At 42.5% G+C, this 23261-nt stretch overlaps 1 protein-coding gene across 2 annotated transcripts in view; it reads right to left on the bottom strand.

The window, feature by feature from the left end:
- PIN1 (peptidylprolyl cis/trans isomerase, NIMA-interacting 1) overlaps positions 1 to 23261 on the bottom strand; it is a 41995-nt gene that overhangs the window by 12734 nt on the left and 6000 nt on the right. For both annotated transcript variants that reach the window (XM_055003158.1, XM_055003157.1), the window contains exon 2: positions 12552 to 12752. In XM_055003158.1, coding sequence (XP_054859133.1) covers positions 12552 to 12752 — 201 coding nt within the window. The remainder of the gene's footprint in view (positions 1 to 12551; positions 12753 to 23261) is intronic.

Here is a 23261-nt window from a genome sequence, read left to right on the forward strand (position 1 = left end):
CTTGATAGGGCTGGTGTGTGTGTGTAAAATAAAAGATTTCCTTGAGGCCCAGTTCACAGGCCATCAATTGGCCTTCTCTGCCTTGAAAGAACATGGATGCAAGCATAGCTCTGTAGCACCGATGCATTCCGGGCCATCCACAGTAGCCTAGTAAACCTGAAAGTGCCCAAGCGCCCAAGGTGCCAAGAAATCACTGCTTACATCTGTTGGTTGGCTATATGAATTCTTGAAATGCTCAGGACCTAGCATATTGCAATAAAGCTCTGGATTCAAACAGGTACAAAGATGGACAAAGAACCAGGTGGCCAGACTGGAGCTAAAACACCGGTGCCCTGCCCAAGCTTTTGGTGGCTCCAACAATTCTTCAGCCAGTACAAGAATCTTGCTGAGAACTGCATGAAATCCAGGGACAGGCTGCTCATTAGAACATTTGCTCAGTTTATTGATCCCTTCCTGCAGTTACAAGTGACCTGCTGAACTTCGGCTATTGATTCCTCACTCTCCGAGACTGTGCCTGGTTAAAAAACAAACAAACCGGAGATGGTGGTCGTAGTCGCCGTTCGCAAAGCCTGCACTGATAACTTCATGGTTCTTGTGCAAGGCACACTCATTGTTCCTGTCCACTGGATCAGAAAGTGTTCTCATCTCCTTTTTACAGGGATCGCAGCCATAACCACGAGGCATCTATTAGGGGAATGGTTAAGCGCCTGTCACTGCCTTGGTAACAAGTAAAATATACTAACAAGGTTGCCATTCACCCTTCAAAAATCTATCACAAGCTATAGTGTACTAGTAGGATCAGGTATTTATTTTCTTCTGAGGTCCTGGGGGAAATCTCCCTTTGACCCTTGAGTTATGCTACAACTACTCCTCTTTGGATAATCCTATTTATTTCCATTGCCAATAAAGGCAGCAACTGCTCTAGCACCATCAGGTGGCTGGAAGCAAGAATGAGGGTCTCCTCATCTACTCAGCCTAAAGCTGAGGACACTGATTCCCTCTCCTACACAAGGCATCAATCGCCTGCCCAACTTATGCAAGACAGACAAGATTATTCCTCTCAGCATATATACATTCCTCAATGCCAAGGCGCTGAGAGAGAGAGAACCAGGTTAAGCCACCGAGAATAGACAGGAATTGATGCAGACCCACACCCCCCCAAGCTTGATTCTCCCCAGCACCAAGTTAGTGAAGATATGGAACAAGCAGGCCAGTGCAGTGAAGATCTGTGGCTGTGCTCCCTTCAGCGGTGCAATGAATCATGGAGCAACCCTCACCTCATTATCCATGTACCCAAGTCTCCTGGTGAAGCCACGCAGCCCTCGCTTGGGATCTCCTGTGCATGCCCAACTAATGCCACCTGCAGTGTTTTTATCACTTCATAATCTGGAGCCACACGAGGAAGTGCTAGAAAGGCACATTAGGAGAACAAGGGGACCCCCCCCAAATGGTGTCACTGCCCTCACCGACACTGCTTTCTGCCTAGCATGGTGTTTTACCAAAATGAATGTCAACCATTAAAAAACTCTGGTATGGAGAGACTCCAGCAGCCCCCTCATCCCATTCTTTCACTAGGTTACCCAGAGAGGCTATGCTAAGCATACCTGCCATCACAGCCTAAGCTTGTCCCATATTTACAAATGACAGCTTTGGGGTAACAGCTTGGATTCAAACTACTTGGCCTCCCCACACTCTATCCTGGTAAGACTGGTGTCTCCATGGGATTCAGCCTTGCTCCAGACTCAAGCTGATTCCACCAAGCGTTGAGCAGGGGTGGGACTAATGGGTCACTGTGGTGTGAGCCTGCTGACCATCAGAAGCGTGGCAATATTCTGGGTGCAGCAAACCCACAGTGAGCAAGCAATGGGAAACTGCTGAACCTTAGGGTCAGACCTTCTTTCCATGCAACAAGGGGTGGGAGATGGACCAAGAGAAGTAGAAGCAGCACTTGCACACACAAGAGAGACTCAGAGGAACTCAAAGAAAGGCCAGCTGTTACTTTGGATTCTCTCAAAGGAGCTCAGTTAGATGTAGGCCCATTAAGCACGATCCATTCTTAAGTCCTGCCATCACCTAGAGGAACAGAAGCTCTTACCAAGAATGGCTTCCAAGTTTACAAGTCCTGTCCTCGGAGAATAGGTTTATACTAACCCAACTGTTTTCTTAAAATATTGAACACATCAGCCTGTATCTAAATATATGCCACCCTGTGTGCATAAGGCAAAGCAAATGAAAACAATCCAATGCCACTCATTAAAACATGTAATTGTATTGAACTAATACCCAATCATACCTGCTTAGTGCCAGGCCAGCCACTAGAGAAAACCTGCTTCTAGGGTGATGACGCCACTTTCTATGGTTTAAAGGTAAAAATCAGCACCCTGAATTGCAAGAGGAAAGTAAGAGAATCCAGAAGAGCTACTTGCACACGCGGGTGTAACATCTTTGCAGCGACACACACCAGAAAGGGGGCAGCTGAATTTTCCTGACAGAACTCTGCTGGGACCATCAATGAGCGGTAAATGCAACCTTACAAACAAATCTACGAGGGTTCCTAGTCCATACAATTTTTTAAAAAGTAGGTAACTGGAAATGAATACCTAAGTTAGTTTCCTGTGGCAACCCAAAAGGAGGGGGGGCTTCCCTACCTGGTCACCTATAACAGATTATAAGTTGACACTGGAGACTTGGTGAGTGGCTACTGACAAGCCTGGATAAACGGCATAAAAAGCCAACATACCTTTCAACAACTCCCAGCACTCACAACGGTGTTTTGTTAAACACAGTAACACCAGAGTTAATTCTCTAAACAAAAATATGAAAGGCAGCAATGATACGCCTGTCAGCATGATGCTTCCCAAGGGATCTATTTAAACAATTCTGGGCTATAATTATGTTCATCAGGTACGGTACGTCTGTTCATAGAAATTCAATGAGGCTCAGCTGTTTGATTGCGGCTAAGGTGGGCAGTCATGCAATATATTTTTAGTGGGTTGGGGGGGGGGTCATTTTTTATAATTTCATCTGCTCATTTTTAGGAGGATAATAACAGACAGCTTTCACCAAGTCCACAGTATCAATCTCTCTTCATACCGTTATCGAGCCAAAGTGCACATTAGCCAATTTTAAGTAATTATATGGAAGCTCCTATGACCTTTATGGCAAATGGTGTTTATCAAGGACAGATGGAGGTGTTGACAGAAAATAGATTCTCCCTCTCCTGATCACGGCATTTCATACTTTGAAGAATAAAAAAAACAAACAATGATGATAAAAGTGATGTATGAATGAATTCCTAACAGGCTTTATCAACCTCACAGCAGGATCGTTAGATAAAATAAGTTTTAATCACATCTTTCCTTCTGTCCTTAAGTTGACATTAAAGATTCGTCTAACAAAAAAAATTATCTGATAGCAAAAAGACTTCCGTCTCTGGGGCTATCAAACTGGTACTTCAATACATTTTAAACATCACTTGAATATAAGAATTACATCTGGATCTCATATGAAACAAGATTAAAATGTCTCTCTCCATAACCTTATCTGATGATGGAGACCTTCTACTGCAGCTCCTAATGACAACTTTTCATTTATTTGGTCTTCTATCTGAAAAAGATAGCGGGCAGAGAAAAGCTGGTATCGGAAGATGAGGTTCTGGGACATCAGCTGGAAGATAAGCACTTCGTGGTCTGCATTCACATTAAACTTTTAACGACCACGAGATAACGAAGTTTGTTCAATATAAAGGAAAGAGTTCTGATACAGCTTGCGACGGCATACCATCACTCCAAGCTAAAGGAGTTCAAATATACCCAAGTTTTTAAAAATTTTCTCTTTTTTTATTAAGAGTTTTATATAATTTTAAAAAAACCCTAAAAATACTACAGTTGCGCACATCCCAATAAAACAAAAAAAACCCCAAAACAATTGTACTGGTTATTACATCAAGAAAAGAGGTGAGTGAAATGGGAATACCATAGGCTGAATTTCCTTATATTACAGTGTTCTCCAGTGACCCCTTCAACTGGTGCATCATCTGACCATATCAAGGAACTCTTGCAGCTGACCTCTCCACCGCTTTCTACAGCTGCTCCATTATATGCTTTACCATATAAGCTCGGTCCACATATGGGCAGAAAACAATAAGCAGGAATCTTGGTAAAGTAACAAGGTTGACATAGCACTTCTGATACTCAACGCACTTTACATACAATATCTTAATTCCACAACTGCCCTGTCAGGTAGGCTGTTACCACCATGTTGCAGGTGGAAGGAGGCTGAAAAAGAAAGGCTTCCCTATGGCCACCCACCATTCACTTACTCTTCTTGTGTGTGTGTCATCTGCACTAGACCCACTCTTGCGGTACTGCATTTTGATGATTAGAAAATAACAACAACAGAGTGCTTATATACTGCCCTTCTGGACAGATTAGTGCCATACTCAGTGCAGTGAACAAAGTCAGTGTTAGTACCCCAAAAACAGCTGGGGAGCCGGGGCTGAGAGTGGCTTACCCAAGGCCATCTGCGGTTCATGGCAGCAGTGGGAGTCGAACTAGCAGAGCACTGATTTGGAGTCCAGCCACTTAACCACTATGCTACCACAGCTCTCTTAGAAAATTCATCTGAAGTACTTGTATTTGTGTGTGCTGTTGCTACAGATGTGAGAAATTCCCAAGTAAAAAAAAAATTGTCCCATAATGAAGAGCGAGGAATAGAAGAACAAGTTTTGTGTCTACTTTACATGTTGAACCACGGAGCTGTCGGGACAGGAGCTTAGAGTGATAGGAATGAACTAAGGCCCGTGTGGGTGTGTTGACCACTTGGATATCAGAAGTGGTTCTCAAAGGCACATACTTCTTGCCATTCAACACAAGCCTTGAAAAGAAAGCCTACAAACCTCTCCATGCTGTTTGCTGCAACCAGAAAACACCCACTGTTTAAACAAACATTGCTAAAGCTTGGAGAAGACGATGCATCATTCTCTATACTACAGGACTCGTTCTGTAGCATAACCACTATCTTAATCATTTCTAGATTCACTCTAGCCCCACCGACACTGTCACAAAATACACATTTTACGCTTTAACCATCCTTCTGTAAATATATTGTTGTAAGGAAACTCCAAAAATAAAGTGTAGATATTGTTCAGTTACATGTAGCCTTAACGAACAGTTTTCAGAAGTTAAGATTCTTTGATGACAACAACAAAAAAACCCCAAAAGTATTACTACTACAGGGCAATTCTGCTCCCACATGCCATCATGTGTAAAGATTGATAAACTGCAACATTTCCAAGTGACTTGCAAACTATACAGCAGCTCCGACACGTACTCTTCATTCTAGAAGACAATTTGAGGACAGAATTTTTAAAACTAATTTTCTTCAACATCACATTGTATAAAACATCAAAATTGGAAGCTGAAAGAGCTGCCTGCATTCTACAAATTGGCTGGAAAGCAGGAATCTCATCTTTAACTAAAAATGCAAGGCAGTAGCCCTTATGATTGCAAAGATATGAAAACAAGGATAATGTTGGGTACAGAGGTTAAGAGTGCGGGACTCTAATCTGGAGAGCCGGGTTTGATTCCCCACTCCTCCACTCGAAGCCAGCTGGGTGACCTTGGGTCAGCTGCAGCTCTCTCAGAGCTCTCTCAGCCCCACCCACCTCGCAGGAATTTTTGTTGTGGGGATAATAACAACATACTTTGTAAACCACTCTGAGTGGGCATTAAGTTGTCCTGAAGGGCGGTACATAAATCGAATGTTGTTATTATTACTACTATTACTACTACTACTACTATTATTATTATTATTATTATTATTGTCCTTTGAAATCTCACAAGTCAAAGAAGATACTCGATAATCAGGCCTAGCAGAAGTATGCAAAATAAGAAACCATCCGAATTCTCATAATCTGCACAATTTATGGAGATTTCAGTTTTTCCTAGACTTTGATTACCTTGGTGCAAGGTTTCTCCCTTTTTAGCACAGAGGGCACCCAATCCTGCCTATAAAATTCCACAGGAGATGCAAGCTTCATCGGAGAGAGACTTCGCTGCATTAATAAATGTGCACGGACAGCTGAATGCACAGTCACGCTTCCCCGTTTGGCAAGCCAAGCTCCTTGTGACATTTGAAGGGGAACATGCGCAGGCAGTATCTGCATTTTTACAGCTAGCACATTTCCCCTGTGCGAGTGCTATTAGAGGCAACATTGATTGTTTTCCTTGAGGATTTCAGACTGGTTTAAATGCCACAACTTAATTCAAGTTTTTGCTTTCCAATTCAAATCCTTCCTGAATGTACATACTAATTGCTGCTATAACAATTAAAACATCTCAGTCTGCATTTAAACAGAGCCTTTCTCCTGCAGCCCAGTCCTCTAAAGTTCAGCGGGACTTGCTTCCAGATAAATCTGTACTGAATTAACAGGCCTGGGAGCATAATTCCAAACCTCTGACCAAGTTGCTCGCATGTCTTATGTGCTATAGAATTGTATACTTAAAGAGACAATCATGAAATTAATGGATTTCTCTTTGGCTCTCTGTATTCAATACAAGGACAACAAAGAAGATCACTTATGTGAAAATAAGTAATCTGAACTGTCCAGAAACAAAGGCTGCTGTTACTTCATGACATGTAAAGTACTTTCAATGCTGCTTGAGTCGGTCAAATCTTAACTATTCAGCATGTGATATATTGCTGATTAGAGCACGTAAGAAAAGGATACAAGCTCACACAGTGGATGAACATCGTGAATCCCACAATAAATACAATAAATAAATATTTACGGGCTTGAAGCAGAGATGCAGAGGTGCTCAATTCTTCCCCACCTAAAATGCTTCCGTTCTAAAAATTAATTGTTCCATAAAATTGACAATGAATGGATGCCACCGCCGATATAAGGTTAGCCAAGTCTGACAGTTTCAAAGTTGTAAGGAATGTTTTTCAAGTAACTATTTCCTCGAATTATGAGTGTGCATTTTATTGATGAAAACCAGGGAGGACAAAACCATAAATAACCACAATTATCTTTTTTTTTTTAAATCAAGTTACGAATTCACCCGATTGACTACGGAGATTGAATCAAAACCAAATAGCCCTTGGAAGGGATACTGTAATCACCAATCCAACACGGGTTGTACAAGTAACGCAAGTGATGAGATACCTCGGTGACCTCCATGGAGGCAAGTTAAATTCCACTGAAGCACAGATGAGTGGACAGCCATGTCCACGGCATGGGCACAGGTTTTTGTGAGCGCTAAAATTTGTGTGACAACAGTTTTCAGTGCTTATGAGTTTTTTCTTTCAATTTAAACAACATAAAGGTATGACATCCTATAGTCTTTATTCCGGTAAAAGTTATTTCCACATAATACTTTGAATATAACATGTAAATCATACTGGACTTGTTTTCCCCCCTAATAAAATATTTCTGTGCAAGGATTTGTTGCCACTAGAACATAAAATCAGCATGAGATGTATTTTACATTTCCTTACTAAATATAGGTCAAAGCAAGCATGCTAAATTAGATTGTGCTATGTTTATTTGGGACACTACTTTTCTGGAAAGGTTTCTAATTCTAACCCATATCACTGGCTTGAAGTCAAAAAGAATTTTAAACTAGGGTATTTAAGAGGAACTGCTTACATTTTTAGAGAGATTTGATTTATATTTAAAATGCTGCATTTATTTTAAATCATTGATTTTTATTCATCCTGGGGACAAGCAGTACAGCCAGACGAACGTAACTTTATACGGCTGGCAGCATTTTCTGTGGCAATATCCAAAATTAAATTACAAGTCCATTCTTTCCTTGCCAAAATGGAGGCCAATCCAAATGTGTAGAAATGACACAAGGCGTAATGCTTTCTGGACCGTGTACATCACACTGCAGGTTGGGAAGTAACCCCAGCTTTTGTTTTCAATTTAAGTAACTTGCTTATCAGAGCTGACTAAGAAAGAGTTACTTCCACAAAGACAAGCTTTACAAAAACTGGTTCTTTTGTGCCACAAACAACATAGGTGGGCTGGGCGGGCTGGCCAAACTTGATGAATGAGTAACTTGCTTAGTTTTATCTACAGGGCTGAAAGACTTTAGGTTTCTAGCCTTCATATATTTGAACTGGTGACAGTAAAAAAAAATGCCTAGGTATCAGAAACATGGGGGTGGGGGGAAGCTAATTTCCCCAATCCTGGCTAAGCAGTACCGCTACAAGCTTAGAAGAAAGCACCAAGATTTTTCAAGAATCCAATTTTCCAATATTTAAGGCCAATAATTTCAGAACAGCACAATCCATGGCATCTAAAGAACTGCAGGGAATATACTACAGCCTAAACAGCCCTCAGGATCAGTATCTGGCATCCTTGACTCTGGAGAGCCTTTGGGTTGGATACAGTTATCCACAGGTGCAATGATCACAGATCTTTCCTGTGTTCCCCTCTTCTCCCCAGCAGCCCTTTCTAACAAAGGGCATGTTTATTCCCAGGGTTGTAGGACTCGCACACACCAACGGCCACATATGCTCGGGGGGTTGCAGTGCTGAGACAGAAGAAGGGAGTGAAATTATTCCCTTTCTTCCTCTTCCATCAGCAGAACTATACTGACAAAAGAGGCAGAAAGGGGTTTTTTTGGCCAACCTTCCCATTTCAGCATCCTGACCCTTGGGAATATTAACTCACACTTAACCACACCCAGGATCAAAAAGGACCTCTGGAAGGAGGGGAATAGAGGAAAAATCTATGACAGCATCTTCCACTGACGGACTGCAGGATTAATAATAATAACATTCGAATTTATATACCACCCTTCAGGGCAACTTAACACCCACTCAGAGCATCTTACAAATTATGTTATTATTATCCCCACAACAAAACACCCTGTGAGCTGGGTGGGGCTGAGAGAGCTCCTAGAAGCTGTGACTAGCCCAAGGTCACCCAGCTGGCTTCAAGTGGAGGAGTGGGGAATCAAACCTGGCTCTCCAGATTAGAGTCCCGCGCTCTTAACCACTACACCAAACGGGCTCTCAAACCATTGTTAGAATAGACAATACTAGACCAATGGAAGATTCACTGGTTCAGTATACAGCTGGTGCATCAATCAACAAACAAGTAAAATATTATCAACTTTAGGTCTATTACATATGTCCATGCTAAAGTACTGTCAAATATTTCCTGAAGCCAAGAATACCAACTGGGTAGAAGGCAGCCTGCTTTGTTTATTTCATTATGGTAACTACCATTATTTAAAATCTGGCTTGCTTTTTAATAGTTGCTTCACAGCTTCACTTTACTTTTTTTAAAAATTATTTTAAGAGGATGCTGAACCTGAGGGTCCAGATTAAGTAAAAGAAAAAGAATGTTTTGTGAATCATTAATTTTAACGAAGATATTACCACATTTTTAACAGTTAAGTCATAATCAGAGGTTAATTGTGAACAATGACACAAATTTTTTGCTTTAAGTGTCAAATATGTTGACAATTAAAATATCTGTTATCCTAATAAAGCCAATGCTTTAAACCTATTCTTAGACTGGTCCAAACGTTTAACCCCCGGTGGGAGGAATATCTCAACATAACGGAACAGACAACTTATTGCAGCTCATGTCTGAATGCTACACCAAATATGGAATATCACTGTTTAAAGCTGCACTTCCAAAATCAACCAATATTTTTGGATATATTAGAATAGCTGGACAGCGTTTAACAGTGCTACTTTGTACCAGGAACAGAACTACTGCACAAGAGATAAGCTTTGCAGAAAAACTTGAGAATTTTTATTTAACATGTTTACGTGCCGCCCCCTTAGAGGCCCACTGTCTCCTATGTTTGCCAGCCACAGGCTGCCGGATTAATCCCGGTCCAAGATTCTTTCTCCCTTGATCCATAGCAAGGGAGTTAGCTCAGATTCCAGACTGGATGTTATTCTCTCTCTCTTTTTTTTTAATTCCAGCAATAAACACAGCTTCAAACAACGAGAGGGTAACCAGGCCTTTCACTGCAGGATGAGAGGAAATCTCTTGCAATTAATTCCCCCTTCCCACACAAATAATGGAGCTATCTATACTGTATCAGATGTCAGCAGGGCCATAAAAGAAAATTGAGAGCATATTATAGTGCAGATGACCCTGAACATAAGATGACCCTGGCTCCTAAAAATGTTATTCACGGAAAAAAAATATTATTGGACCTAACTGTCACTTGTATGTGAATGTAATATGATTCCTTCTTTTTTATGGCGTAGCTGAGAAAAAAATCTAATATTGCCATTTGAGTAAATACTGTACTTGAAATTTTTCTTAGAGAAAGTGAAAACAGTTATACTTCTATGTTCCATAAATAAACCAAATGATACAATTTTAAATCCTTGGTTTCACTTCTGTTTCATCTTTGGCCAGTATCCAGCGCTCCATCTTGAATTTTATTTATTCTTGACTTGGCAATATACCATTTACGGGCAAAGGAAGAGCAACTGCTACTTTGATGCATTGTCCTCCTGACTTTATTTCATGCTGTTCCGGGGCAGAATTCTACTGAATTCATTCCAGGTTACCTTAAATTTCATTTCAGCATTTATTGTGCACTAGGTCATGTATGTTTATGGAGTATACTGATAGGGTGCTTTGTGAAATTTTCATACCACTGAAGAAGGCCTTTGAGCCAAAACACATCTGGTTTCCTGGTTCTGTACATATGGCAATGAAATGTACTATTCCAGCTGTATATTAGCGATATTATGTATATATACAAGGTTTTAATACTTATATGTAGAACCGTACTGAAGATGTTTTTAATCTTCTTGTATTTCTATCCAATTTATGAAATTTTATACCGTTATCATTCATATTTTAGCGATATTTAATCATTTTAAATATTTTCTCGCTTTTATTTCAACCTCCCTGGTTCCCCCTTGTTTGCAGGATTGTTTTCTTGCCCACGCCCAAGAAAAAACCTAATATTGCATAATAAGTGAAGACAGTTATATCTCCAAGTTCCATAAATAAACCAAATAGTTCAATTTTAAATGGCAAAGTATAAATTGAGCATCTTATGCTAAATCAGTGGAAGTAGGTTAAAGTTGATAGGAAAGTAGGTATTGCATTTATTTCAACCTTTCTCAAAATTTATGTTTTTTTCCGGGGGGGCGGGGGGAGGTGGAGAAAAAATTTTCCCCTCATGGCTTGAAAAATTCCAGCAATGTTACCTCTCTATGGGAGGGTAAGCCCTGATCTGGACAGGCCAGGCAAGCCCAATCTTGTCAGATTTTGGAAGTTAATCAGGGTCAGCCTTGGTTAATACTTGGATGGGAGACCTCCAGTGAGGTTCCCTTCAAGCTAAACCCCCCCCCCCAAATTAGCCCTGGAGCCCCTGAAACAATATATTATGGGACTAAGAGCTTCCAACATAAATTGCTCATTTCTCTTCTAGCCAAGCGAGGTAATTCTACCAATGCTGTGTTACCTATGAAATTCGGGCGACCAACCAACAGATGAGATGTTGAACACTTCAGACTGCAGGACAGAACAGTCCTCCATACAACTCCTTGCACACAGAAGTTAAACATCAGGAGAAAGACTCACCCAAGATCCTTCACAATACATGAGTTTGGTATGCCCAATGAATGCAATTCATTGTGATGTTCTCTGCTTTCAGTCTGAAATAGTATATAGTCCAGAACAGGGCTTTTTTTCTGGGAAAAGAGGTGGTGGAACTCAGTGGGTTAACCTTGGAGAAAATGGTGACATGGCTGGTGGCTCCGCCCCCTGATCTCCAGACAGAGGGTAGTTGAGATTGCCCTCCGGTGAGGGCAATCTCAACTCCCCTCTGTCTGGAGATCAGGGGGTGGAGCCACCAGCCATGTCACCATTTTCAAGAGGTTCCGGAACTCCGTTCCCCTGCATTCCCCCTGAAAAAAAGCCCTGGTCCAGAACCAGTTTTACGACCTCATCTGCTGTTGTATGAACTACATCACAGACCTCCCAATAAAAATTCTACTAGAAGCCTAACTAGTGCTCTGTCTTCAAAGCTGCTCATGATTCAGACCAAAATAAATAAATAAATACATCCACATACTGCCAAATCCTGAATTATTCCTACAAATTATGGAAACAAAAAAGTTGTGCCTCTATTTTGTATAACCTCAGTGAACTCGACATGACATTTAAGTTATTTTGGAACACTCGGGAATCTTGTCAAGGAGAGGAGAAGCAATTCTAGATTTTTTTGACTGGAAAACATGAACAGGCAGCTGTGAAGAAGGGAGAGCCAGCCACGGAGGATGTGGAAAGGGAAGCCCTTCAGACATACTCTGGCATTAAATTTTCTGCTACGTAGTAATACAATATTATGCATGGCGGGGGGGGGGGGGGAATGAACTGAAATATCAATATCAAGAAGTAAGGCAACAGATCACTTCTGTCTACACACTGGTAGGCTCCACATTCCATAAGAAAAGTGAAAGTAAGCCATAGCATATAATGCTGGACCGTCTGATGCGAAAAGGAGGGCTTCATTGATGTAAGCACTCCTTTTTCTCTTAATATTACTTGCCATTAATTAGCTCCAGGGCCTCCTCCTTGCTCCGAGTGATCTTATCCTCCCTCCACGATGCGGGCCTCCTAGACTGGTTGTGTTTCACCAAGAGGTGCGAGCATCGCACCTTCGTGGGCTCCCCTTGCCCGTTCTTGCTGTTCCCAGTGGGCCGCTCCCATTGGCTGGCATTTGTAATGTGGTTGAAATAATAGACACGCCCTGAAAAATAAGAGAGAAAGATTTGAGAGGCAGTTCAGAGCAGGACCAGGAGAGCGACCTCTTCCCAAGATAAGGTTCTCCCCAAGAGTGCCGAAAGCAACCTGTAAGCAACTTCCCCATCTAGTAACCCCCTGAACCTACAATCTTCCTGATATTTAACCCATGCCCAGTCTCTCTCCACCCTTCAAAACTATCATATTATATGTATTGTCGAAGGCTTTCACGGCCGGAGAACGATGGTGGTTGTGGGTTTTCCAGGCTGTATTGCCGTGGTCTTGGCATTGTAGTTCCTGACGTTTCACCAGCAGCTGTGGCTGGCATCTTCAGAGGTGTAGCACCAAAAGACAGATCTCTCAGCGTCACAGTGTGGAAAAGGATGACTCAGCCCAACCCCACCTTCCTGAGTAGATATAACTTACCTGCCAACATCTTTTCCACACTGTGACACTGAGAGATCTCTGTCTTTTGGTGCTACACCTCTGAAGATGCCAGCCACAGCTGCTGGCAAAACGTCAGGAACTACAATGCCAAGACCACGGCAATACAGCCCGGAAAACCCACAACCACTATCATATTATATTTAGTCTTTTAACTCTCACCTCCAACAAAGTCAAAGGCAAGCTTCTTCTAAGATTATGCTAGGCCAGCTCTATCACAGCACCATGGTAACCATTTGTGATGTCACTAAACATGTCAGGTGAGCATGGTTATGACACAATACAGTCCTGCTCACCTTCCAAGGCAAGCCCTGACTATACTGTTCTGAGAGGTCACCAAGCCACATCCGACCACGGGTTACGGCTAACAGGCAGAGGTTAAACAAATTGGGAGGCCTTCCCTTTCCTAGAACAAACCCCTAACTGCATAAATTTCTTAGGACAGTGCAGAGAGCATTATAAGCATCTATAACATATGGCCTAACTTGTGGAGCTCCCCAGCACTTACAAATCCTGTTTTTCTTCCCTATTCATAAGCAATAAGAGGTTGACCCAATTGGGTTGTATATTTCAAGCCCCCTCCTCTCAACTGAGGATTACAAAGAAGGAAATGTTTCAGGGTGTTTTTTTAAAGGAGCAAACCTTAGGTACCAGGTAACTGTCTGTACAGGCTTTGGGGGAGAGAGGGGGCGGAATGAAATTCTTAAGTGGTAGCACTCCATGTTTTGATCCATCGATAGAATGCCACATGGCATGGATATGGAAGATGTATGCAGGAATTGGGGAACTGAGAGGCCTGCTAGCAAAAACAAACAAACAAACAAACAAACCTGAGTACTTTTTGGCTTCACCAGCCCCAGGCATATTTATTGTCAATGCTCTCTGGCAGTTTTTAAGATGACTGTCAGCACACCACGAAGTCTCAGCCAGCTCTTCCACTTCACACACTTGAACTAAAATCTCCTTGTTCTACATAAACTGTCAGGGTGGATAAAGATCAGCCCTTTAGAAGTGGGTTTTGTTTTTGTTTTTTCTTGTACGTTTTCAATTACTATAATTGAATTGTTTGGCAAAAACAAAACCTGATTTTAAAAGTTTTTTTATTTGATTGTCTAAAATACAGCCTGGTTTAAAATGAAATCTGAGGCCTAAATCTAACAAACATATTACATTCTACATTTCTTAAAACTGAACCCATGCATATTAAAACACATGGAGTTGATGTTTTTCCTCCATAAAAGAAACAAATCATAGAAGTGATTAACTCCATCATCTGAAATCCTAACATCACCCACTGATCCCATGAAAATAACCTCGTGCTACTAGCACATAATTTAAAACGTAGAGCCCAGTTTACCATTTTTTTCAGCACTCAAAGCAGATAGCAAATAAATAATAGGACTCAATTCACAAAAAAAATGATAAAACTTAAAATGTTCACAATAAAAAAGAGATTAAAGACAATTTCCCTATTTCACCTGCAGACCAAAGCTTATCTAAAACTGAAGGTTTTACAGATCTCCTGAAATGCTCAAGTGAACAGATCTGGCACACAGTAGATGGAAAAAGTTCTACTGTTGGAAACCACTATGGAAATTGCTCTGTTCAGGCCGCTGTCCTTTGATCTGGCTGCAGTTTCCAACCATCTTCAAGTACAGTACAGCATTTTATGCTCTCTTAACTCCCTGAGCGCAATGTGCTCAGTTCCCAAATATTAGTCACTATCAACCTAAGAGATTTCAAGCAACAGCAATGACCACTGTGGCGAGAGAGACACACAAAATCAAACACCTTTCTAGCACTAGTCTGCAGATACAAATCCATTATGAAGCAGAGATAAAGAAAGATGTCATAGTACCTATACATAAATTTCAGGTAAGGTACTGTGAGTCAACAGCGCCCAGGTTACGTGTTATCCAATGGCTGGGCAGGACAAACACCATACAGCTCCACCAGTAACCAAAGCTGGATGTTATATTCACAAAGGGAGAGTGGGCATTTTTTTGGCGTCTTCTCTGTCCCAGCAGTCTTTGGTGCATCTTGAAATCTAGTTTGTATCTAGCACCACGGCACCCAGTTAAGAACTTCTCCATCAGGTTTTTAAAAGTCCCCCCCTTCATTTTTTTCTTAACAGCCAATTTGATTAGGGGAACTTGAAAGGTATGTCCACTGTTGTGTTACCTTTGTATCAGAGCCAAATTGCCACACTAATACTATTTGGAAGGAATGTTTTATGGGCCAACACAGCTACCCTACAACCTTTATTTATTTTATAATTGCTTCTTGTTCTTAAGCAGATATAATTCTGTAGTCCCAAAGACATGTAAGCCTGCCTAAGAAAAGGTTCTGAATTAAATTCTTAAAAAGCATAAAGATTATTTCGTTGCAAAAATGTTTTACTGCAGAAAATGAAACTTTAGTTTAAATCAATGTGGTCTCCCTCAGCAATTTCTGTTAACCTACCATTCAACATGTACCCCATTTTTCCACAATTGACTAATAGCTTTCAACGTTTCCCTAAAAGAACAGTTTGCCTATCCCCCACTGCAGTGCTTACCTTCTCCTGCAGTGATTAGCTACAGGAGATAGTATAATTTAGGGTATTAATGTTACAATGGATTCACAAATCTATCTATTGGTAACATTTCTGTTCTGCGGCTGCGTATTTTTAAAAGAGAGCATTGCCAGCTGCAAAGGAGACCAGCATCTTTAATCGTGGTATATAAAAAAAAAACATTTTTCAGCAGCTAACCCCTTCTGCATCCTTGCGTGACTCACTGCGTCTAAAGAAATTTTCTCTTTTACTTCACTGTGAAAGGTACAGGAGAACACCTATCCTTCTGTGCATCTGGTTACCTAGAGATGGACACGTGCAGAAAATAACTGAAACTGAGTCCCACGTTATCACTTAGGATCAAAAGGATCTGGTAGTTGAAGAGTATCGGTTTAGGGTTCACCCACTTTGAAGAGGATGCCTGACTAGCATGCCACATGCATGCACCATAGAGCACTCCCAGAATCATCTGCAATGCACAGGGACTCTGGCTCGATGGTTCCTCAAAGGGAAAAACTGTAGAATTACGAATTTCTGCCTCTCCTGTGTTAAAACAAAGGGAGAGCTTGTGAGAACATAGCTATAAACTTTTTAAGGTCTAACTGCTGCTGATTATCTATTATTATCAGATATTTAAAAATATCTTTTTGGCCTGTTGCTTACCCTAGCAACTCTGCAAGAACCTATACTTCTACAAGTAGAAGAGGCCATAATTGGGTAAATGCAGATCATCAGTGTACCCCGTGGAAATCTGGGGACGTTTACTCACTTCTTAAATGTGCCCTATAGCACTGTAATACAGACAACAGATAGTTTTGTGATTTTCTTGGATAATACTGCCCCATTCAGTTACCAATTCCTTTTGCTGTTCTGAAGAGAAGATGTCAGCGCTATCAATCCTGCTATCTATCACTATAGCATTTTTCTGGCTCGGTGTCTACAAAAGTGGATGGGAGACTAGAACAAGTCCATGTATCATTAACACATTCATTACACGTTCTTTACTTAAGTAAGTTTTGCTTTTTCAAAACTGCTATGTTGTGCATGCTAGCGCTGCAAAAAGACAAAAAATACAGAAAATAATCTCCCCAAAATTCCTCTTAATGTTAAGTGTATACACACACATGCACATCACAACACACTCTATCCGACCGTATCAGGGTATGGTTTCTCAGTAAAGAAAAAAACTTCAACATAGGAATACGTAAAACTTAAAACAAAAGAAAAAACCTTGCTAGTGTTGAAAGAGGAAATGTGCCCTTTGCTGCACTCTGGGGAGTTGTCAGAAAGAACTGTATCTGCAGCTTCCGAGAGCCATCTGACCACAGCCAATCTTCTGAAAGGACAGTTTTAGATCTGCACTGGAGATTACTCATTACTCTGGCAACAAGGCATAGAAATTGCATTTCCCTTTAACTCAATGACAACAGTCACAAAGATATCCCACAAAAGGGGAAGATCAAAAGCCTGAGATGTAGCACGCACTGGCAATGTCTTTCAAACACACTGCAGTCTATGCAGGTAGAAATAAAATGCCTGAACAGGATAGGAAAAACCAAAGCAAATGGATAATGTAATACCTAAGAATGTAAAGTATTGTTTTGGGGTTGTTTTTTTTTACTGCCAGTTAGGGATTTCCATCTCAAAGACAATTTTAGAAACACCAGCGGAAATGGTAAACTTCTCGCCATCTCTTCTCTCCCCGTGAGATCTGGCTCAATAGGCTGCACATTCACGCATTTTATTCCTATTGCAGAGCCTCCTGGAAAACTTACCTAGACCCCTCTTGTTACTGTGGAATCCCCTGCCTATTACTTTTTAAAAAATATATATATTTATTGTATTTATAAGGAAATACAAGAACAAACAACACCATGCACAAAGAAACATGGAACCAAATGGTTAACATCTGTCCAGGCAATCTGAGTGATTGTAAATACAAACATATAGCACCATCATCTTAGAGACTTGTACACCTTCAGCCGGAGGTGATATTACTAAATGATTGGCATGATATCCCCATCCCAAAGGAAAGAAAAGCTTTAATAGCTCAACTGCTGGCTGCGGGTAAATCCGTTCTTGCGGCAGCCTGGAAGAGTGAGAAATGCCCAACCATTTCTAACTGGTTACTAAAGGTCTGGGATCTATTTATTTTAGCCAAGTTGACTGATTACATCAAGCAATGCGAAAACCCGGAATACAAATCACAATTTATTGAAATTTGGTTTCCAGTTTTAGAATTTCTATCAACGGATGAATACACTAAAAAAATTGTTAAATCCAAAGATTGTTTTGATGCCCTGCCTATTACTAAAGCCAAACCTTGCCTCCCTAGTTGTCCCTCCGTCAACAATTCCTGTTCCTAAAGCATGCTACCTGATCAAGTTCTTCCCAATCCAGAATCCCTTTAACCTTAAAAGCAAGTAACGGAATAAAGGGTAAACTGTTAATCTGAAGGATGAGAACTTCTAGGAGGCTGGAATTTTGGACCTAGGTTAAATAGCCAGTCCAACTGGAAGAGTCAGAATTTCATACCCATAGTTAACTTGCAAGGCTAGCTATCCTACTAGAGACCACTGGAGGTATCTCAGCTTTTCCCACAAACCTTGAAACATGTTGTTACTCTTGAGCAGACCAATACAATTTAAATGTGGTAAGACGGAAGAACCTCACAGAAACGGATTACCAAACATAAGTGGGTCTACACTGCTCAAGCCCTGCTGAACTAAGGCTGAAAACCATGCCCACACTGTATGATGTGTTTTCATTAGAATGGGATCAGAAAATACCACTTCCTGAGAACATGATACACACTTTCCATTTTTCCATGGATTCCCAATACAGTTGGGGATGTCCCCTTGGAGAAACTGCAAGGTAAATCAAATAATGATCCGATGAAGCAGTCCTGATTTTAAGCCAAACGCAGGACAATGAAGAGTAAGATTCCTTGCACAGACTTAAGACTGGAAGGAAAGGCAGAAGACAGAGGACAGAGGATGGAACAACGGCGCACACAGCAAACATGAGAGCGGTTTCTTCATTTAGAATTTTTTTTTAAAGAATCTTCAAAGAATCTTGCTTGGGGCAACTAACAGCAAAATAACAAAATTACTAAATAAACCAATAACAATTAAAAACAACAACACCCCAACAGTAAAACTGTCAGCAATTTAAAAAAAAACCAGAAAAATCAGCAGTATAAACATTCACAGAGGGAAGGCCGGAGGGGGCGGTTAAAATAAGACAAAAGTTATCTAGAAGCCTGAGTGAAGAGAAACCCAGTGCCTAAAAGCCAGTAAGGTAAGCACCAGACAATCGTGAAAGAGGAGGGGCATTCTACAACCAGGGAGCGACTGCTGGAAAATTTCCTGTCCCTGGTTGCGCTACTTGCCTCGCTTCTGCAGGAGCGATTATTGTTAGCAGGGCTTGCAGTGATGACGTTGGTGGGGCAAGCTTGGCAACAGGGAAGAAGGCAGTCCTTCAGGCACCCTGGCCCCAACCTTGGGAGGGCTTTAAAGGGCAAGCAGCAGCATGCTGAATCACATCAGCAACAGAGTGGACGGCCTGGGCAAATATTTCAGCTCGTGGGTGAGAGGAACCCTACATGCGACACTGGACAGCAATCTGATGGCTGCATGTTGGACCAGAAGGCGACTCCCAAGCCTTCAAAGGCAGTCCCACACAAAGAGAATGTCTCCCCGCCGCTCTCCTGGGCTTTTCTATGGAGCTAGAGAGAGCTACAGGGATGTGGCTCGCAGCAATACAGGACTCTTCTTATACAAAGGCAACCGTCATTCATATTCTCCCCACATTAAATCCAGTTTCCCTTCTGTATAACTTTAGATCCCACTCTCCAAGACTCGAAAGATCCAAAACTGTCCTGGAAGTTATCAGAACACCAAGTACTCCCACATCAATATGCTGCCCAAGCAATTCCAAGAATGCCAGCAACTGCTTCGCTTTTCACATGAAGATCTTGATTCTTCATCCTGTAACATAATTGAGAAAGCATGTTGCCGATGACTCACATCGATTCCACTGCACAGGTTTGCTCTTGCGCACCCCTAGCAGGGAAAAGAGGTGAGTCATAGGAGACACCTTGCCCAGGCAGCCAGTGCAGCAGCACACCAAGCTCCCTGCTCCTCTCCCCTCTCTTCAGAGGCTGGCAGGCGCAGGAGCACGCCTCATTGCCAGCTCCCCTCCCTTGCCGCACTCTGCGCACCTCCAGCCCGCCCTGATCTGACCCTAACTGGGGCTGAACTCAGCAGGTAGCAGGTCCTGGAGAGCCCCACGCTCCCAGCTCCCCTCCCCCCACCATGCTCCCCGTGCCTCCAGCCCACTCCGATCTGAACCCAGTGGCTGACAGGCACAGAAGTGCACCTGGCTGCCAGCTCCCCTCCCCCCGACATGCTGCCAAAGCCTCCAGCCCACCCAGTCCTGGCCCAAATGAGTGCACCAAGTGGCTGGCAAGCACAGCAGCGCCATGCTGTCTGCTTCCCCCCTCGCCTCGCTGCCAAAGCCTCCAGCCCCCCCAGTCGCGGCCCAAACTGCTGCACCAGGTGGCTGGCAGGCACAGCAGCACCCCCCCACCTCGCTGCCAAAACCTCCAGCCCACCTGGTCCCAGCCCAAACGGGCACACCGGGTGGCTCGCAGGCACAGCAGCACCCTGCTGCCTGCTTCCCTGCCCCCGCCAAAGCCTGCCCAGTCCCAGCCCGAACAGGCACACTGGGTAGCTGGCAGGTGCAGTGGCACCCTGCTGCCGGATCCCCCCCGCGTCTGTCAAAGCCTCCAGCCTGCCTGGTCCCGGCCCAAATGGGCGTACTGGGTGGCCGGCAGGTGCAACAGTTCCCCTGCCACCACACTGCCAAAGCTTCCAGCCTGCCCGCTGCTTGCTCCCCTTCCCCCAAATTGGGCCAAACCAGGAGGCTTCCAGGCGCAGAGGCGCTATGGGGCACCTGCCACCCCCACTGCATTCTGGGGAGGTGGCAATGCCAATCCCACCTGCCCTGCCCTCCCCAATAGGGGCGCTGGGGAGGGGGCAATGTCTGGCCCGCCTGCCCTGCCCCGCCTAGAGACCGCTGTATTGTTTCCCCACATTGGGCTTTGTTCCTAGTTTATTCATAAAGATGGATGGGGACAAAGGAACGGAAATATGACACTGGGATACAAGCATTGTTGGGATTTTGCGATTCTGTCTGTCACTGTTTTCAAAACATAGGTTTAAACATGTTGTGACACACCCATAGCCACAAAGAAAAGAATTAAAGAATTCAATTACATATTGCCCCCTCTTCACCATCTAATTATAATGTCATGTAACACCTAAGTGACCTTGCCTATCTGTAGGGCTCAACCCTATATTAGCCTTTCCATTCCACAACTAATATTTTAAAGCTAGGTCCTCATAATTTAATAGACTGTCAGAAATGGGGAGAGCTAGCCAGGGAGCCCCCCCCCCCCATGAAGTCTCAAGAAACGGGTAAGGAGACAAACAAGTTAAACCTTGTCTTCACTACCCCCAATCCACCACAGTAAACATGTAAAAAGCTTCAAAACACAGGACTGAGCTTTAAGAAATCTCACTGCAAATAGACAAAGCAGTCATGAACCTAGAAGGTGAACAGAGATTCAGGGAGTACCATAGATGTAAAATTTCCAGAAATTCCATAGGGAAAGAAAGAGGTATATAAGCAAGAAAATACCAACATTTGGGAGAAAACGGCAATATATGCATACTTACTTGCCTATTAAGCCTAAACCCATTTTGCTGTTTTAACAATACGAAATGCATCATTTATAACTTAGCATAGAAAATGGTATTAGCTAGTGTATTGATGAAAGTTAAATGCCTTAATTTTCTACACGCAAAATGGCAAATACGCCCAATTTTAAAATGAGAAAGCAAGAGTTGAAAAGTGTGGCACACTATGGTATCTTACCACACTTTCAAAAGACAGATTTCATGGCAGTTTTTCTCAGCGCTCCCCCAAATTTCCCCAAGGAAAAACTGAAGTCCTCGTACTTGTTTGTGCTACACATTTTGACTGAATAATAATAACGTGCTTATATGCCACTCCTGCAGACAGATTAGTACCCCGCTCGGAGCAGTGAACAAAGTCAGGGTTATTATTATCCTCACAGTACACTTGGAGAGCTGGGGCTGAGAAGAGTGGCTTACCCAAGGCCACCTGCTGAGCTCATGGCAATAGTGGGATTCGAACCTGCAGAGTGCTGAACGCTGATACACAACCACTCACTCAACCATTATACTACAGCTTTGTGATAAAAAGCACTTCTCTCATTTTAAAGAAGGATATTGCAAAGCAGTTTTGTCAAGTGCTCCTCACCCAATTCCCCCCCTGGAAAATTTGAATATTGTACATTTTGCATTTCACTCATTTCAAACAACAATGGGGTGGATCCAAACATCCTCCAAGTAGCCTTCCTCCAACTTAAGGAACCTTCCTCCAATGAATTTTAATAAATGACCAAATAAAACAAACTTTGCTCAGTGGAGTGGGAGGACAGGGTAGGATCCACCATAGTTATTTCATAGAGTTTTCCCCAAAAGGTCCTCCCAAAATAGTAAAAGAAGTTTCCTTTTTTTCCTCACCAGGCTTTACATCTTCATATCAGGCTTTACCTGATATTTTATATACGATGTTGTTACATGTTATTTGCCTACTAACAATAGTTCTGGCTACGGGTCTTGTATAGTGACCTCTGGGCTCACAGAGGAAAACGGTCCCTCAACACTAAGAAGCTGAGGATACAGAAGTCTCATACCAATGCTGTCGGCTCATACACTGCAATGGAGAATCATGGTCCCCAAAGGGCATCCAACGAATGAAATGGGAAACATCCTCAGGAGAAACCCATTTCCTGGGTGAACCAATAACTTCTTGAACCAAGGATATGGTACCAGGGGTTTCTTGGAAGAGGGGGAGCTGTTTGGCGTACTGGTTAAGAGCAGCAGGACTCTAATCTGGAGTACTAGGTTTGATTCCCCACTCCTCCACTTGAAGCCAGCTGGGTGACCTTGGGTCAGTCACAGCTCTCTTAGAGCTCTCTCAGCCCCACTCACCTCACAGGGTGATTACTGTTGTGGGGATAACAACATACTTTGTAAAACACTCTGAGTGAGCATTAAGTTGTCCTGAAGGGTGGTATACAAATTAAATATTATTATTATTATTATTAAAAACAAAGAAATATGAGTGTGCTGCCTACACCATATCTGTGGTATAATGATTGCAGTTATCACATTAGGTTTAACAGCTATGAATATTAAACGACTAGACAGGTTGATAGTTGGTTCAGGGGTTCAGGGGTGTGGTTTGCGGTACTCATCACCACCAATAGCACTCGGATATTGAATTATAAGCTCTGGAAGCCATTCTTAGCTTACTGAGTAAGAAGCTGAAGTCCAGGTCCTCCATCACATCGTTTTCAGAAAAATGATGCTTTGAAAAAAGACCAGGGGCAGGATACGTGGATGAGACAGTGACATCTGGAGT

This window comes from Eublepharis macularius, chromosome 19 (genome assembly GCF_028583425.1).
Source record: "Eublepharis macularius isolate TG4126 chromosome 19, MPM_Emac_v1.0, whole genome shotgun sequence".
Lineage (NCBI taxonomy): Eukaryota > Metazoa > Chordata > Lepidosauria > Squamata > Eublepharidae > Eublepharis > Eublepharis macularius.